This window comes from Coturnix japonica, chromosome Z, assembly GCF_001577835.2.
Source record: "Coturnix japonica isolate 7356 chromosome Z, Coturnix japonica 2.1, whole genome shotgun sequence".
NCBI classification, from domain to species: Eukaryota; Metazoa; Chordata; class Aves; order Galliformes; family Phasianidae; genus Coturnix; species Coturnix japonica.
The window spans coordinates 9521180-9540628 of NC_029547.1; the positions used below are offsets into that span (position 1 = coordinate 9521180).

At 38.2% G+C, this 19449-nt stretch overlaps 1 protein-coding gene across 2 annotated transcripts; it reads right to left on the reverse strand.

Moving 5' to 3' along the window:
* Positions 1-2108: 2108 nt before the first annotated feature.
* C1QTNF3 (C1q and TNF related 3) lies at positions 2109-17789 on the reverse strand. Of its 2 annotated transcripts, none has more exons than XM_015848398.2 (6): positions 17176-17789; positions 12132-12243; positions 9830-9984; positions 6378-6507; positions 5750-5849; positions 2109-3986 (listed from the first exon to the last, which is right to left on the reverse strand). In XM_015848398.2, exons 1-6 carry the CDS (start codon positions 17461-17463, stop codon positions 3827-3829), a joined length of 945 nt encoding a protein of 314 aa, XP_015703884.1. In that variant the 5' UTR covers positions 17464-17789; the 3' UTR covers positions 2109-3826. The 2 variants fall into 2 exon arrangements, with proteins under 2 accessions (XP_015703884.1, XP_015703885.1); XM_015848399.2 differs by having other exon boundaries at positions 17380-17722.
* Positions 17790-19449: the final 1660 nt, after the last annotated feature.

The following is a 19449-nucleotide window of genomic DNA, read 5'->3' on the forward strand; positions in this document are numbered from 1 at the left end:
TCTTTCCGTTTAGCAGAGCAAAGAGGCCCTTCAAGACAATTTCATATTTGTTTCGTTTATTTTTAAGTTACTTGGACTATAAAAACGATCACTGGCTGCAAATGCTGAATTTGTTTTAACTTTGCACTGGCAAAGATTTTTCCAGTTTATCAGAGCAACCCATTTTTGCAATGCTGTGCACGTGTTTTTTGCTGCCATTAACCATTTCAGTGGGTACTCTGGGGCAGCAACATCCAAGTCAGAACCTTATTAAATGATTTCAGTTTCAGGAAGGTGTGGGCAAAACTTTATGAGCATTAAATTCACTTTGAAAATTTGCATTTTAACGAGTTAAGAAATACATAGGTGTAAGGGAGAAACAGATATCCTAGTTTACCGAGGGATGACACAGATGATCTGCATCCAAGAAACTCTACCAAAGCAATAAGTCACACCACACAGAATATGTGTTGAAAGTAGGCAGCCATCCCCTGTCATAGGCTTGCAGAAAGAACAGTACGGCGCTGATATCATTTAATATGATTCATGACTCTGCAGCAAGAAATAGGTGATTGTATAAATTCAGTACTGCAGAGGTAATGGGTGTGGGTGAGGTCAATACATCCCTCTGAAGTAGCCGTGAGTTCATACCACCTGGGAATCTGTCTGAGACTGTGAATTACGGATTTAGAAATGAAAGTCCACTCCCATCTGCAGAGTACAAATGTGTAAGCTGTGTTGTGATTCTATATTAAAATCAACATATCCTAGAAATTCTGCGCTTTTTGATTGGTTAAGTCCGGGCAGTCACTGAGGTGAAGATCTGGCCTTGCTGCAAGGCAAGCTTTGCCATTAATTTTCGGTTTACTCCTTATTACTCTGTTCAAACAGGAGGACAAGTTACTGATATCTGTGACAGTGATTTCCATGCTTTGGACCTTGTACCTAAATTAGAGTATTCACCTTTGAGTTGTGCCTTCTAGTATAACTGTGCTTTCTTGGTTTAGATGAAGAGACTGGCAAATAGATTTGACTAACCTTTATGCTGGCTAAACTGAGGAAAATAAATATTTTCCTACAAGTTTATCATTAACTGCTATTGTATGAACTGGAAAGTCTAGACCATGGTTATTCCTGGATGTTGATTGCCTGGATACTGAGCTTCAGGTCTCCTCTGGGCATCGTGTTACACTGATTGTCAGTCTTGCCCTAATTCCTTTCCTGCTGACTGGCATCTTCCACAGTTCTCATCATAGGCAATTTTTCTAGGTTTGCCAGTGTGACTGGCCTTTGTTTTTATGAACTGTTTCTGTCGCACAGACAGATTGTCACCAATAGGACACTGATTTGCACCTCAGTGATGGCCAAATTAATTTATAGTTCATGTTCTTTTTCATTTTTTGATCCCTAGATAGGTTGAGAAAACAAACGTGGACTTTTCTGAGTAACGTGTAATCCTGAAAGAAAGAAAGCATTGATCTGAATGGACTTACTATCTGAAATATTTCATCTGAAACAGTGTGTCCACTCTTTCATCGTTTAGAAGATGAAAAGCAGACAAAGTAAATTCCATCCAGGACTTTTCACTGCAGCCCAGGACTTTACACATTACTCGTACAAACACTCAGTTCCTGTATAAGGAATGTGTTCCCATATGCTGCCATCTGTCAGAAAGTTTCTGTGGTGTTTTTCTGTTGCCTTCCACTCTGTCTTAAAAGGCCAAGTTGTATAAAATTTGTGAAAATGATGGAAAATGAGAATGGCAAAACTATATTTTATATTATTGGCCATTACAACAGATTGTGTAATACAAAGAGCCTTAAAATTCTTGTGGGTATCCTTGTTTTTAAGCAGTGTATGCTACCCCTAATGAATTAAAAAAAGCCTTACCAAAGGAAAACAAATTCTTTAAAGGAAGCCTTACAGATTTATATTTGTGTGTGTGCACATAAATATATGCGTATAAAAAGAATATATTTTATGACACTTAATATCAGCTTTCTCCAATTAAGTAGCAAAATTAATGCTTAGGAAATATATTTTGTGTATATATCTCTATAGTCTTCAAATGGTGAAGGTCTTTAGTTGATCTCAGATATATAGTAGAATATATAGATATGAACAAAGCATTGTAGTTTTATGACTATTAATCTTTATTGGGTAAATGTATGTTTTACAAAGTAAGCAAACATTGCTAACATGTACACAGAATACTTTTTTTTCCAGGTTTTTTTCTGACTTGAACATTAGCTTGTGATGACATATCATACCTTGTGTATTTATTTCCATAGAACAGCATTATCTGAATACTTGATTGGTAGGTTTTAAATTGAAGGCATGCCAGAATCATACTAAAACACTTATCATAATAACATGGTCTCAGGCTTTAAAATGTACGTGGTAGAAACCCACCCCAAATTCATGAAAGAATAAAAGTCACTAGAGGAGAGTTCTTTAAGATGAATCTTTTCAGTGGTTGTTGCAAAAACTAAAAAATCTCAAATCACAGTCAAGTATCAACATGCATAATTCATCATAAAGTGTGATTTCCATATTCTAGAAATTCAGTATTAGAGAGTTTCAAACAAATGTTGTCCTAACCCTGCCTGCTTGTTACATATTAATGACAGGTAGTGTCTGTCATAAGCCTGTTGAAATGTAATCTGTATTTCGTTAGTTCATGGTGGAGAGCCAGAAAGTGCAGAAGATACATTCAAACTTCTGTACTTCTTTAGTATATTCGTTGTTGATTCTGACAAAAAGAAAATAGTAAGACAGGATTTCAGGTACACAGATTTTGAAAAACTGATGGTAAATGTTATTGCTGAAGAAAGGCCTGATTTACTGTGGTCAGAACTGCTGACCCAGACAGTGTTTGCTTTCACCAGCTAAATATTGAACTAGGTTGCTACAGCTTTGCCAGGCTGCAATGTCTTTTCCTGAAATACTGGCTCTAGGAAGGCTGGTACGACAACTGTATCAACATCTTCACTTTTAAGTAAATATGCTATATTAAAATATACATCCTTCTGAAAGATCCCCAAACTCCATAGTTCATATGTTTCTCTGTGCTGTTGACATATCTCAACTTTTCTCTGTTTTGACAGCTTGCATTTTGTCAATTTAAAGGCTGGGAAGAAACACGACAGGTCCCCTGCCCAGTTCCCTGCAGTCTGCAGACTGAACTAGCTTAGCACAAGTTGCTACTAAGGCAGAAATTACTGCTGCTCTTATTTTGTTTTGTTTTGTTTTTTTGAAGGGAGCAAGCAAGCATAAATACACACTAAAAATATGTGAAAATTGACATAAAATGCATCTTTGGAGGTTTGAGATGGGGACACAATAAACCCAAATTCTGGACATCTTTGTTTTCACATTTTTTTTCTTCTATGTGTAAAGTTCACTCTAGTCCAGTAAAAATATCTTCCTTTAAAACTGGTCTCAGCTGAGCCTTCTTATAACTCGTTCCGTCCTGGTTCCATGCAAATTTAAATGAACACACCAGAAAGGAAAAGAAAAAAAATAAAAATAAAAATTTAAAATTTAAAAAAATCAATTGCTGAGTTCCTGGTACACACTTAACTATAGTATTCTTACAGACAAAATTGTCCTTATTGTGCAAACTGCTCTCTAAATTACTGAAACTACTTTCCCTTTGTTTTTCTCTTTGAAGAAGAGAGCAATAAAAATTGTGTCAACTACCCAATGTGTTCAGCTCATCTCCAAAATAGCAATGCACTGCATCAAAACAAGCCTTCCTGACCTTTACAATTCCACAGTCCTGAAAAAAAATGCAGTTCCAAAAAGAAGCTTCTTCACATAAACAGCTATTTGGCTGTTTTCCTCTCTACTTGGTTTCAAAAAGAAGAAACCCTGCAAAGGTGGAGAAGCGCTGGTGGTCCCCATGGAGGGCTCCGTTTCCCATTCGCAGCCAAACTTCATCTCCCTTGGCAAGTTTCAGCACCGCGCTGTTACCCGAGGTGTCCGCCTTCCCTTTTGATTCATAGCTAAGGATGAATATTTTAACAAGTCAGTTTTTCTTTGTCAGCAATGATCAAGGAAACAATTTTAAAAAAGAAAAAAAGAAAAAAAAAGTGCATCCAAGAAACCACATTCAGGCTTGCCAACATTCTCAGTTTTGGGGAGGGGAATTTTGGAGTTTTATTTAGTTATTTATTCATTCATTCATTTTGCACTTGATCCCTAAATCAAACATTGCACCTTATCTATTAGGTACTCATCATTATTTCCTTCTGAAATTCTGGAATTCTGAATGTTTAAATTAGGTGTTTTTCCTGCATACAGGTTATGAGTTTACTATTTAAAATAAACTTATGCTCACTCTTTGCAACACTCTGGATCTTCTGAGATGGTCTCTCTGTGAGATTCATCACAGTCAGTTTTAAATGCCTCCAGGTCAGAAGTTGCATGTGAGCAGGATCCCTGTGCTCCTTGCACAGGCAGAAGGCAGACAGGGTACTCAAATCGCCTTGAGGTCTTTTGTTGAAATACAGATGCATTTCATGTGGGCTAATGCAACTATTCCTTTGATTGTTGGTTCTCTTTCCTCCAACTTTTGCCTTTTCTGACATTAATGCTTTGGGGGAAAGTAATAGGGTGCTCTTTGTTTCGCAGAGAAGTTCTGCTGGGAATGAAGTGCAAGGGGAGAAGGGCAAAGGGACATGGCCTCAAGTTGTGCCAGGGTAAGTTTAGGTTGGATATCAGGAAAAACTGATTTACAGAAAGGGTTGTTAATCACTGGAATAGGCTCTCCAGAGAGGTGGTTGAGTCACCATCCCTGGATGTGTTTAAAAAGTGTTTTTATGTGGTGCTCAGGGACATGATTTAGCAGAGGGCTGTTAGAGTCAGAGTAGTATGGTCAGGTTGTTGCTGGACTTGATGATCTTTAAGGTCTTTTCCAACCTGAGCAATTCTATGATTCTAAGTACCCTTTAGTTGTGCCTTTGTTACTGGCCACTGAAAGAGTCTAGATGGCTTAAATAAAGATGCTCTTATCTTAGGTGCCTAAAATCCAGTGTGCTGAATCTCAGCTTTTATGTGTGCTTTATCAGGTTTGGAAGATAAACTTGATTTTATCACCAGATTCCTTACTGATATTGAACAAATTACATTTTTTCAAACACTTCTTTTGCACATGTTCACTTGGCAATAAGCTTCTTGACCTGATCCATATAGAAGATACTAAGTTAAAAGTGGATCTTACTCTTGATTAATCTGCAATAAATATATAGAGCTTAGAAAATTTTGGTTCAAATTGTGTTAATGATAACAAAGCCAGTAAATGGAACGCCTTGCTTCTTACTGATCTTCACTACTGCAGTTTGAATGCTCTCCACCTTTAAAGTAAAGTGCTTTCCCTTAACCTTCCATAAGACTATTTTTAGTTGCTGAAGATTTCATTACACTCTTTCTCTGACAGAAAAAAATATAACAGTGAAGGTAGGTTTCAGCAGAATTACAGCACTCTACCAGTAGACTCCAACCCTGACTTGTGGTGCTAATTCATTTCCCTTCAGCACTGGGGAACTTCTGATTAAGAATCATTTTCCAGCCTTGTCTCAAGGATAGATGTTATGTAAATTTATATGTTGGGGAGCACAAAATGTAATACTTTTCCTTATTTGGTTATTTCACCCTATGAAATTTCTTCAAAAAAGAACAAGTTTGTGTTTTGAAGTGTAAGCATGTAGTCGTAGTCACATCAATGCAAACATATTTTGCTGAGAAAATGTCGTAGTCCTCCACTTACCTATATAAGCTGAATACTGTGTTACCATTATGCATCAGGTACACGTACACTTCCTCCACATCTTCATGTTTCATCATATTGAAGGTGAAGAAATACACACCTGGAATGATTACCAAAGTGTTTTCTTCATAGCAGTAGCCACTCTACAGATTTGTTCTCGGAGTTGCATTGAGTGATCCTTATGGGTCCCTTCCAACTAAGTTTTTATGGTTCTATATATTAACCTCAAAAGAAAGCAGCTGGGAGAATAATCGCCTACACTTCTAAGTGTCAGTAAGACAAGTGACACAGCAAGCTTGGAGGGCCTGACTTCCATTAAATGTAACATCATGTGTCATAACTGGAAGTAGATGAATAGAAGTGTGAGAAAGGCCAAATGGAGGAAGATGCTCTTAGTCTTCACTTACATGTGTTATTGTCCTCCCTCCTCCATCTCCTGTTGCTGACTGGAAAGCCTGCTGTTGACTTTCTCAGTTTCCAGTTTCAATTCTCCAAAAGCAGGAAATCATTTTGCAGAGTGAGTCTGCTCTGTTCCTTGCTCTAACTCAGTACCTTTTTCTCACTGTTACTGACCACACTTTTCTCCAGAGGTCTGAGGACTGCATTATTTTGTTTGACAAGTACTCACCATTCACTGGAGCACCAAATCTCCCGGTCATTACATCAAAGAAATTCCCAACGTTAGTTTCAACGCTACTGAAGATGATCCCACTGTTCTGGTTGCTGAAGTGAGTAGCCATGGAAGCCATGAATGCAACCTGGAAAAATTTACTGCTTAGGCAATCATTCATTAAATGTGCATGTATCAGGGAATCAGCTACATTATTTTTTCCTGGATTTGCACTCTGTTTATTTTCCTGACAGATATGTTCTTCTAGGGCCTGCTCCAAGGCCATTAAACTCCAGTAACAGAACTCCCATTGAAGGAAGCTAGAAGAGTGCTAGCCTTCTTGGATTCAATTGGACTATTCATGGCTGTAAAGGTAAGTGTATGGGTAAGTGTTTGCAGGGCAGAACCTTAATTTTGGATTTTATTTACCTTCAAGTCTCTCTAGAATGATGCAACGATCAACTGGTATGGCATTTTAGATAAATGTGAATTAGTTAGTTTTTATATGCTCCCTAGTGTACCTAGGCTGGATATTAATTTAAATGGAATATATTGAATAAATAATCTTGGTAGAATCCAAACACATTATTGTTTCTTTCTAACTGCCTTCAAAGATAAATTAGGTATTTTTATTAGAGATCTTCTAGAAGTTCAGTGGCTGGGATTCAGTAATCAGCACTTTTCCTCAGATTACCCTCAGTAAGACACCAAGGTACAACCAATAGAAAACTGCGTTCCATGGGTGGGGCAAGGGGTTATCTCTTTTGGTCAGTCTGTAATCCTCCCACCTGATTGTCCGTAGAAAGAGTACAGGAAGAACTGCAGCACCTGCGTGCTAGAAAGTCACACAGTGACGTAGTGGAAATGTTATTCCTCTCTCTTTCTCTGAAGAAAAGTTAGAAGAGTGTTCAATTACAGCTGTTAAGTCCTCCCTACAATAACCATGTTTTTAAAATGAGATTCCAGACCTGTTATTCCAGAACTGTTATAAAAAACAAAAAAAAGCCCACCCAAATCTTTTGATTTCAGATCCAAATGAGAAATGAGGTGAAATCAGATGCCAGTTCTGATGCAACAATGGAAATAATTAGCCATTTGCTCAGAAATTTGAGGAGCTCCAGATGTGAGCTGAAAGCTTGGGCTGATTTTCTTTATCCTTACACAGGTACATTTTCTCTGACAGCAAAGCGTTACGTTCTTACTTCTCAGCCAGGTGCACATCAAAGTTCATTCTATGTTAAAGCAAAGCGGCTGTAATGGCCACTAGATGGAATTTATTACTCTTTGTTCAGTTTCCATTTTACTCTCTCTTCAATTCAAAGGTCCTTTTCTGGGCTGATCAGAACAGCTGAAAAAAAAAAGAATGTCCTTTCTCCCTCTGTCTCATTTTGAACTACAAGTCTTTCAAAATAACTCTGTGCTTCAACCACTATTTATTCAGACATCTTTTTTACTCTTCCCCTCTGCTCTCCAAAGTTCTTAAGCATGATGTTAACAAGAAATTACATACGCTGCTATATGATGAAGCACGTCTATCGAATAGTGATTAACTTTTACCTGAAAGCAGTCATTGCAATCTGAGCCTTTGTTATTCATGCCATGTCATTATTCATTGTTATTACCACTGTCTTATGTAAGAAAAAATACTGATTTCTCATTTAAAATTGCAAAAAGATCAATGTTGAAGATAATTGCAACAAATACATTTTCCAAGATATTCAGCTATGATGTTAATTCCACTTGCTTTTTAAAGACTCCTAAGATAATTATGCTTTATTACAAACATCTAGTAGTTTTGGAAGCTATTTGGAAGCTATTATGTATTTTATTCTGTCAGTTACCCCACCTTAATGCAACCTGGAGCTGAAGATTCACGCATACACAACACCAAGAAATCCAAAGACATTTTCCCAGATTGCACAGGTTGGTTGTACTAGTGATTCTACTAGTGATGTGAATTTGTATAATTTTAATAAGGACGTGAAACAGATATGAATGACTTCTGTTTGGAAAAAAACATTTCAGTTAAAACCTGTGGATTTTCAAGTAGATCAGAACTTCAGTTTTGCCCAGAGTCAGAGGGGCTATAAGTAGAATTAATTTTCCTGTACATTTGCTTTATCCCAGTTTTGTACCTTCAGTGGTGAAGAGTTTGGAGATATGAATCAGCTCAAGACTAAGACACTTCTATTTGAGTATGTACATGTGAACAAGGATGTAACTGTCTTGTAATTACTGGAAAGTTAGTCTGTATGCTCCTTGAAGTATGAAGACCCATGTGCCCAAAACCAGCAATATCTGTTAGTTGAGTTGTTCTTCTAGGTCCCCAACAACTATCAAAGGAGTTTAGATGCTCGCTGTATAAGTAGGTTCCTCAGTCTGGATCTAAACCCAGCCATAATCAGTGGCTTACACAGATGCACCTAGAGCCATATGAAGTGCCCCGTGAGATTATCTGATCTCATACAAGACCCCCAGAAGCCACCACAGTGGCAGATGGAGACTCTAATCCCAAAGCCTTTCCACACACCTAAATCTTGCATTTTGTACCTATGCCGCTCCACAGACATACTCAAGTCTACTGCTACCAGTGATGAACTGATCACATATCTTTACACTGTAGCATATAGTATAAACAACTCTTAAATTCCATTTTCAGCTGTAACCAAGGATCCTAGATATCTAAGTCCCATTCACTTTTTATCACCTTAAGAACAGGATTAGCATCATCATCAAGGTTGGACAAGACATCCAAAATCATCTAGTCCAACCATCCTCCTGTCACCAGTATTTCCATGTTGTTTCTTGGTGGAATGGATAAACTCTGATCTAAAAGCTATAAAACTAGGCTTAATACATAAATAAATAAATAAATAAATTCTTGAGTACAGATATGCATTTGTATCAGCTCAAAATTGAACTCAGTTTTTAATGCTTCCCTGGGTTTTGGATGGCTCGTACCTAACAGCCTACATTCTTCTCAGCATAGTTAGGATATTGAGACATGGGAAAACATAGATGTCTGCTGAATGATATTTTTCAAAACAAGAGGGCTTTGTTCTGAGTTCAAAGGTTTTGGGCCGATATTTGGGTGATTTGGATACACATTCTAAGAATCTCACAAGGCCTAACTGACTTGAGGAGCATAAATTCAAGTAACTTCTTTGCTCTTTTCTCAAGGAAGCTCAGAGCTATGTAATGTAATGGGGCTTAATAGAAAAATGCTCATCCTTGTTACCACGCAGGTACTGGCCTTCTATTGCAAAAGGGAGCCATATTTTCTGCTGTTAATTAGATGGAATCTTAGTCTAACATACCTAAACTTTGCTGATTTTCTTTTCCAGGAAGATCTGGTGAAGCATATCTGTCAATCATGACAAATGCTCCATCTGTCTTTCACTGTGTTCTTTTACAGGTGGAACTTCTTAGGCAGTCACTGCTGCAGCAAACGTGAGGCAGATGTTTTGTACCTGTAGCTCTGGAGGAATCCCAGGGTAACCCTTTTCGCCTTTGGGTCCATGATGGCCGCGCTCTCCCCTTGGTCCCATATCTCCTTTGTCTCCTTTCTCACCTTTGGCTCCTTCCTGGCCAGTTGCTCCATTATTGCCATTGTTTCCATGATTTCCTTAAAAGAAACAGACCTTCCTATGTAACTTTAGAAATTTCATACAATACATTTTAGCAGATACAGTGAAAGGAACGGTCTTTTTTTTTTTTTTTCCCAGCAGTTTACAACACCTGCACTTTTCAGTGCTACTGGATAAAGAAAGAGATGTTTTGATGAGCATTTTCCAGGAGGATGTACATTGATGCTTAAGAGTTAGACACCACATTATCTTGTTATTGCTCTATTAGCTGCAGATGTCTCAGGTCAGTTGCTTTGCAGGGATGATGTCCAAGGAGGAGACCTCAGAAAACACAAGGCTTGGGTGAAGTGAAGGACACTGTTGGCTGACACATATCAGGTAGTCTGCATTTTCAGTCTTATTTTTTCTTTTCTTGTAAAAATATTTCCTGCTAATTCAGGGTGACTAGAATAGGACAAGATGATTTTGAAGAACATTTTGCTGTCTTTAAAACTTAAGGTAGCACTTATAGTGTGTAACCTTAAACTAGCTAAAAATGGGCCCATCTGTGCCAAAAATTGTGGGAGCTGCATTCTTGGTGTGCTAGTTGGCTTTAACAGGTTGGTTGCTTGTTCCTAAGTTTGAAGACATTAGTGTTACAATGAACCTTTTCTGAGAGGGCTTCTTATAATAGGGGTCATTACAACAAATGCATTTCTGCGTCTGCAGTACTACTTCCTCTTGTTTACTGAAGAAATTACTGACCAAGCATCTATGCATCTGACAAACGTTTAAAATTGGTCAAGATAACAGAGTAATTATTATGCCTGCCCAAAGCAAGAGCTTGATCTTTAATTTAATTGCTCAGAGGATTAATTAGTGTCTTCGATGATCTAATTCTACTTGAATTTAAATTATATTCTTTGTCACTCTGCTTATTCTCTAATTACTCACTTCAGTTATGAATTTTCAAGAATGGTGCAGTCTGAGAGCAAATCTGAGTAAGTGATTCTTCAAAGCTTTTGTATTAAGAAAATGACTTCAAATAAAATGTCTGAATGACAGAAGAATAGAAGCAATTTTTGCTTGAGAAATCAATAACTCCTAAAAATTACAAGATTGATCCTTTGTGTAACAAGAGAACTACTTCTCTAACAGCTCAGAACTGAAGTGTACAAACAATATTTGATTCAGTCAAGAGAAAAACAGCTGTTGCCCTTCAGCTCAAGTGCGTAATGATAGGAAATGAAGCAGATGAAGGAAACAGAGGAATTACAAGCTGCAGAGAGATGCCATGGGCCATACAATTGTGACATCCTTTGGTAGCAAGAGAGTGTGTCTGAGTTACACATTCACATGAGGAAAAGGCAGAGGTGGACTGGGCTGCATCTCAGTATATCAACTGGCAGCCTTGAAAGTGTGGATGTAATACAAAATCAAATCATGTGCCACTTCTAAGAAGTCTCCTTTGAATTGATACAAAACGCATAAGAGGTTTCAACATTAGTTTCATTGATATTATCTATCTGCTTTAGGGATGGTAATTTTCAAATCCCTGGCAGTAGCTTCTGTAACAAACCTAGACCAACACACAGCTGTCTTTTTTCTTTCTTTGGGCCCTTCTTTTTTTTCTGGGTGAAACTATACATTCTTCTCATGTACCACATTCTTCTGTGTATATATTTTGTCTTAAAAAAATAAAAATAAAGATACTTCTTATTATGGAAAATCAAAACAAGCAAGAAGGAAAAGAAGAAATTTCCATGAAAGAATAGGGGTATGTGTGTCTCTAAAAATTTGGCTAGCGGTATGCCCAATGAATACATTGTCTGAACACAGCACAAAATAGCATTACTGGATGTTCAGAGGAGAAAACAATAATCAACTCCAGGAAATAAGTAGTTCCAGCTTTAATGAAAGCTTCATGCTGCTTTAAGGAGAAAGAATAATTTGGCCTAGAAATGCAATGAGGTTGCTTTCAACATGAATTTGTGAAAGCTGAACTTTATTAACAGATGTTTTTTCACTAGAAAAATCTTTAGAGTCTAATTGAAAACCTCTGTCCCCTCAGGAAATTTGAGAAAAACTTGCTTCCAAATCCATCCCCTGATACTGATTTGGATCATTCTGCAGTACTTCACAGATTTCTCTGAAATTTATAGCCTAAAATTAGGCTGCTCAAAAATCAATTAAAGTGCATCTTTACCTGGCATCCCAGGGGGTCCAGGAGGTCCTGGGGGCCCTTGGTAGAGTCGAACTCCAAAGTCACCACGGCAGCAGGAGCTACAGTCTGGATTCTGCGGTCCAGTCTGTGGGGGCTAAGGGCACAAAAATAAGCTTTAAATAACTCATTCATGGAGTAAATTGATCACATGCATGTCAGACACAGGCTCTTCATTATGTAGACTTTGCATATATGCTGATTTTTCAAAATGCTTATCTGGACTGAAATCTGCTATACTTGGGTTCTCTCCAAAAATGTTATTTTGAAAAGATTTAAGGGAGGGGGGGGGGGGGGGGGGGGGGGGGGGGGGGGGGGGGGGGGGGGGGGGAAGTTCTGTCAAATAATAGGGGTTTTGAAAATAAAATAATACCAAGCAATAAAGGCTAGATTAATATTCCAATTAGGCACCAATACTACTTTTTGCTGATCCTGCATTTCAGCTGACCTTTATTGACAAACAGGCCTACAGTCAACAAGTGGTGGGGAAAAAAAAGGGACTTCATCTGGCCATCAGCAATGATCCTCCACTAAGCATTGAGGAAATTGGGACAGACTGCTAGAAAGACATTAAAAATACACAGCTCTTAAAGTCCTCAGTCTTGTGTATGTACAAGCTATTTAAGTTGGGTGAACCTGAAGAATTAATGGCATTTGATTATTCGCAGTTGTGGGTGGTTATCTCAAACCAGTCTGTATGATAAAAGTAGCACAGCAATATAAATACAGTAATAGGTTAAATATACACAGCTCAGTTTCTAGAATAGTAGTTTGATAATGGCTGTATTTCAGTACTTCTCAATTACACCCTATTGTATTTATTCCTGTGGAGTCTCGTTGAATCCTGGTTAGTTTTCACTATAGTGATTTAGTGGTCACAAAGCTTCTGAAGGCTCAGCTGAGGCAGATGTCCTGGATTTTATTTTATTTCTCTACATCTTCATTCATCCTGTTTTGTTGCTTTTTTAACAATTTTCTTAACATTTCTTTGCTACTATCCAGAGTCACAAATGTGCAGTTCTTAACTTCAGAGGCCAGCAATTCCAATTGTATATTTTCTCTCAGCATTCTACTATTTGTCTTTCTTTTCACTTCCTTTACTTTCTTTCCATTCCATTCCTCTTTATTATCGTCTCATGACTTGCTTAATGCAGATCTATTGGTTTAGCAGCAAATTAGCCTCTGGTGGGATTGAAACTGCCAAATGATCATACAGCTATGCTGTATTTTTGCCATCTCTGTCACCAGCTGAATGTGAAATACTGAAGTTTTATGCCCATGTTTTGAAAGCTTTCAAGAAATCCCCCTGAATTCATACCCTCAAAGTTCATTCATTTCAAGAGACTTTAAAATTTATGCCACTGATACGGAAAATACTATTCATGCCGCCAAAGTATTGCTTGCCACAGATATGTGTCCTCCACAGCTGGAACCACTGATAGTGGAGCTACCATGGGAATAAAGGCCAATCTGACAGCTCAGCAAACATACTCTTTTTTCAAAGACTCATAGAAATATTAATAATTGCAGTAGACAGATGGCTTTGGATTTATATAATGCTGGTCAACACTTTGCTTTTTTACTTTTAATCTGCGTAAAGCCTCGGTAGCATGAGAAAAATGAGTTCTACCTGTTGGACTGTCCCTGGAGATCTTGTATCTCTCCTAGCTTCTATGAAGAATAGAACAGATAATCACACTGATCAAACATTTCCAAATATGAGAAGTAACTGCTTTCAGCTCATTTTCAGCCCATGAAGGGGAACTGAGAGGACAGGAGCTGTGCAAACATTTTGCACCATCAGAATGAAGTGTTTGCTGACATCAAAACCTCCAGCTTTTTCTTTGATAGTGTTTGATATCCAAGTTAAATGAGAAAGCCAACCATATAGACATCTGCCAAGTACAAATAAGTGTGGTCAGCCTAGAAATATCCAAATAGTTACAACTGTGTCTTACTGCTATATGAAATCATGAGTCCCCCAAAATGAGCTGTACGTGTCAGAAAGCCTCACTTCAGGCATGGGAGAGTCTCTGCATGGGTAAGATTTGTTATATTACACAATGCACTGAAATTCGGACTGGTATTAGGTATGGTATTCTATGGTATTAGGTAACCAGCAGTGTTATTGTAAAATAGATAACACTGCTGATCATAGCCAGCAACCTGCTTTGACATAATCTCTCCAAAAACTCAACAGGTTATTACATGTGCAGGAAGGCAAGTCCTGCCAGTCTGGTTATACTGAGAGCAGTCCCACTGACTTGTGAATAAATACTTGTGCATGCCATAAGGAAGCACTGATTTATTAACTCTGCTAAGTCTTTGACTAGGAGGAAAAAAATGTTCACAATCAGCTGCCAAGAACAGTGAATTCTGAGGATACTTTTTAAATCTCTGAAATCAGAGAACTAAATGAAAGCTACAGTTAAAAGAAAAGCCTGTGCCTAATGTAAAAGTACACTCAAGTGGGACTCGGAGATTAATTACAGCTTACTTGCCAAAGGTGATCTATGCAACCATTTCCACATAAATTTTATTGCACAATGAATCTTTGGCATTGCTTTCAGAACATGAATATCACTTAGGGGCTTTTGAAATGTATCTGCTATATGACTAACCTAATACAGATAGAAAACTGGAAGCAGTGATAGTGGGGATATTTGTTGATTTTCCTACAATTTTGTATGTAGGAGGCAGTTGTAGGCAGCAGATGGTCTATAAAATTCCCTTAATTTATACTCATGAACTGATCATAATTGGAGATTTAGTTCTTTTTACTTCCTGATTAATTTTATGGGTTTCTGTTATGCCATATAAGATAATGCAGAAGACAAGTAATGTACACCCACTGCTCCTGGCTCCTGTTTTGAATGCAAAACAGCCTGTTTGTGTGGGCACCAGAGTTCTCTGTGCTACTTCACTAGCAATGAGATAAGAAAAACACCAGCATTTGAGGCAAAACACCAGTATCTTGAATAGTACCTGAAGGTTTTCAAGGAGCAGGATCAAAAAGGAGAAATGTCTCTTAATTCATTGAGTTCTTATGTTTGAGAAATGCACGTTATATTTCTCATAAGTTACTGTAAGTACAGAAACTAGCTCCTTAATCAATTGCTATTGCTTCACTGCCAAAGGAATGGGATCTTTACTGTACTTCAGCAAGAGTTCTCTAGCCACAGCTAGGATAATTAAGAAAGTAGGGACTTAGGGGATTCTTTGACTTCACAGACTGGTTGTTTCCAGCAGCTGCCAAACAGCTTTCAGATAGCTCAAGGGGAAGGGAGAGGTTTGACATAGGTTAGAATATGTCCTTTCCATCTTTCTTCCTCTTCTGCCTGGAATCCCCTGGAGTCCCAGAACTGAAAATACCTATTGCATCAGACACTCCATGATGGATTAGCCCTGTCACACATCTGCTAGTGCTCTGTCTCATTTCAGTAAGCCAAAAATTGCATCATCTCTCCAGCAAAGATTGCTTCCTAGAGAGGAGACTGGCAAGTAAATGACTGCCATCAGCTGAGCTCAGACTTGCTGGGCTCAATTTTAGTGTCACAGTTCCTTATAGCAGCAGACAACTTCATACAGGTACTAAATTCTGCTAAGAGGGATACGTTCACCCACAAGCAGTGGAATCTATTGCGATGGAGAATTTTACCTTCAAAAAATCATTGTATTGCATTAAATCTTGCACTATCTAATATTTTGTTGGCAGCTGCCTTTAACTACAAGTGATGCAGAGTCTATAGTATGCAACTGCACAATTCTCTGTGCACTTAAAGACACACACATGCTAACTGACTCGTACTACATACCCAATTGATCGCATTATTTACATGCTGGAAATGTCATTCAGCCCAACAGCAGTCAAATATCTATCTTGCCAAGTGCACTGGAAGAACATAAAATTCCTGTGCAGGAAATAATATGAAATGCAACTACAAAAATTAAAGACAAGGCATACAGGGATGTATTAAACTCATTCCCATACTCTGATGTGTTTCGGTCATTTAAAATGGAGTTAAAATCTCCCATCTGCTTATCATGAAGCAGATTGTGGAGTAGGTTGCTATTCAATACTTGTCTTTAACATCCATGGTTGTTGGAATGCAAAATATAATGGTTTGATCTAAAAGAGTCTTAAGTCATCAATGACAGAAGGTGAGCTGTGCAGGACCAAACATTCATATCAGTAATGAGAACAAAACACTCATGTTCTGTTATTTCTCGAAAATACCAATTAACAAACTTTTCAGTAGCATTTTGCTGTGCTAGAAAAAGCTTCACCTTCTGCCCTTCAGATTCTTCTTTTAAATGTAGATTGCAATATTTATGTATAATCGAACTGTTCAGTTTGCTCTAAGCTAATGACTATAATACCCAAATTGCCACGTAAAAGGCATAAAAACACCCCCAGTTTTAAAAGCAGATACTGCGGTTGATCTTAAAAGTTTCATTCCAATCCAAATCTTTTCCCCACCAAAACGAAGTTGTTATCTGTAATTACTAAACTACTCAGATCTCAGACACAAAGTGTTTTTTTTTCAAACATTCCTTCAGAATTACAATTCTGACTGCTCAGAATTTTATGCTTGTCTTTTTTTTTTTTATATTTCTATGATTTTCAAGTAAATTCATTCTCTGCTAATTGAATCTTTGCCAGTGTCTCTAGAAATCCTTTAATTTCACTCCAAAGCCAAATCAGTTGATTGATTCTGAATCCTTAACATGTTAACCAACTAACAACTGATAGTTAAGAGGCTTTATCTGACAGTATGCTTCCAACATATCGAAGTTCCAGACATAGAGGGCTTCTATCTGTGTTCTGACCGTCATCCCCAAATATGCTGTTGGCCCTCCCAGCTAGTTTAAAAGTTGTATAAAGCATCCCAGCAGCATACAGACCATTATACAGCTAGAATAAAATTCATTTCATAAATACATTATTAGTAATCTTATATATAGTAATATATATATATATAATATCTCATTAGCTGTAAAGTTATCTTAGAAGATTAATTCAGAGTACCTGGACTCTATCTGAGGTAGTCAGTTCTACATCATCTACCTCTGGTCTCAGAACATTTTGGTCTGTAGAAGAGCTATTAGCAACAGTCCACTCTATAAGTTGACTCCGCTGCTTCAAAATTTCCCTGCTTCTGGAACCTTTGTGGCCAGTCTGGTGGTGACTTTGCAAGACTTTGGCCACTGGTTTATAAGATCTTCTGCTCACCTCCATGTATTCATCTTGACACAGGCAAAATGGAAGAAAAAATAAAGCCAGCAGATGCCAACTGATGAAATCCTTCTCTGCCATGTTATTCAAAATAATTTCTCAGGAGTCCAGCAAAAGTCTTGCAGAAGGAGAGCCTCTTTGCTGCACCAGCAGTTATGTAGTCCTTTCAGCTATCCGACTCGTAAGCCTGGCACTGAGACCAGTACCAGGTTTTATACTGTTGTGCGCAATAAATAAAACTGAAAATGCCAAAGTGACAGGATACTTCATCCAAAATCAGTCATGCTCCTTTAAACAAACCAGGCATTATTCACCACTTCACCACCACAAGGAAAATTGATTTGTATGCTGGAAATGGCCACAGCATTTAACGGACTCCCATGGTTCCTATTTGGGGGCATTAAAAAATGTAGCACCTTTTCTTTGGCATGTTTCTGTTTAAGTGTGAAAAAATGTGATGGAATTGGAGAGCATGTGGCTAATGGTTTATGTTCCCTGATTAGACATGGAAAAGCTGTGAATTCACACTCTAAAATGTCTTTTGGACACAGTCACCTTCCTCATTTGCCAGGAAATTCACACACACAACTGCGTCAGCCCAGTCTGAAAAATCCTTCCAAGAGCAATTAGGAAACAAAAGCACAAGAGGAGCTTTCGCGTATGATTCTGACCCAGTGGCTGTTTCTGACTATGCTTTTCATTCACTAAAAGAAAAATATTGAATTTCTGTCAATTGGCCAATGGTGGAAGTAGACTGGATAAGTAGCGTTGAAAAACTGGTTTGAATTCAGATTCACAGAGACCCATTTCTCAGTATTAGTTCAACACACTCAGCCAGGCAATATTTTTTCCCTTGAGTTTCCAGTGTTTTGCTAAATCAACTGCCAAACCAAATTTTGTATCTTCTCTGCCAAGTAAATATAAATTTACTGGGGGGTTATTTTAGACTAAATGTATCAAATTATATCTATATATTATAATATCCTGCACTGTGTCTTCAACCACCCACTAGTATCCAGTAGAACTGTGACTGCTGCAGACTGAAGTTCTGCACATACACCCATATGTCGCACAGCACACGTGCACACACAGCCCTCCTGAGAGCAGGTAGCATCCTGGCCTAGAGGAGCACTTATCCAGAACACAGCTACAATATCATCACTAAGTGCATCAGTCACAGGGAACGATTCCTAGTCCTGTGGAACTTCCCATGTTCCAGTTTGTGCCCATTGCCCCTTGTTCTGTTGCTGGGCACCACCAAGAGCTTGGCCCCATCCACCTGATATCTGCCTGCTAGATATTTCTCGACAATGATGATGACCCCTCTCAGCTTTCTCTTCTTCAGACTGAACAGCCCCAGGTCTCTCAACCCTTGAGTGTACAGGAGGTGCTCCAGGCCCCTCATCATCTTTGTGGCCCTCTGCTGAACTCTCTCCAGAAGTTCCCTGTCTTTCTTGAACTGGGGAGCCCAGAACTGTGCAAGTACTCCAGATGTGGCCTCACCAGGGCACAGTAGAAGAGGAGGATCTCATGAGCAGAAAATGCTCATTAGCCTATGCTTTATGACTACTGAAAATCCCCATTTGAAAAAAAAAAAAAAAAAAAAAAAAAAAAAAAAGCAAATATTCCAGTATTTTCACTAGTCTAAGAGGAATAGAAAGGAATTTACTGGAAAGTTATTCAAGTCCTTTCTAAACACCATTCCAAACTTCAGAAGATGCTGCCACCAGAATGAGGTTGCTTTTGCAAGGAGATAAGACTTTCTTGGTAGGAAAGCAGCTTGAAAACCTTGAGCTCTTCAGAACTGAAAATGACTCAGAGAAAAACATTAATTTATCTTGGCATTCAATAATTTGATTCAGCAAGTGCTGGGACAGCACTGATATTTTCAGCTGCCGTTAGGGCTTTCATGGCTTTCCAAACTCTGTTCCAGGAGCTTCCTGTGGCAAATGTTTCCAGTATGAGTAATGAATATCCACTGCACCCATGTCCCAAAGCAAGGAAGGATAAAACCAAGAGATTTGGGCTTCAAAGAACCCATCTATCATTTCATGCAAAAGCTGAAAC

What these genes read in the sequence shown, in the direction of transcription:
- C1QTNF3 (XM_015848398.2), bottom strand. Translation starts at nt 17,463, where the DNA reads ATGGCAGAGAAGGATTTCATCAGTTGGCATCTGCTGGCTTTATTTTTT. An exon ending in CTACCTCAGATAGAGTCCAG is followed by an intron (nt 12,244 to 17,175) that starts GTACTCTGAATT and finishes TTGTGCCCTTAG; the next exon opens with CCCCCACAGACTGGACCGCA. An exon ending in TGGACCCCCTGGGATGCCAG is followed by an intron (nt 9,985 to 12,131) that starts GTAAAGATGCAC and finishes GTTTCTTTTAAG; the next exon opens with GAAATCATGGAAACAATGGC.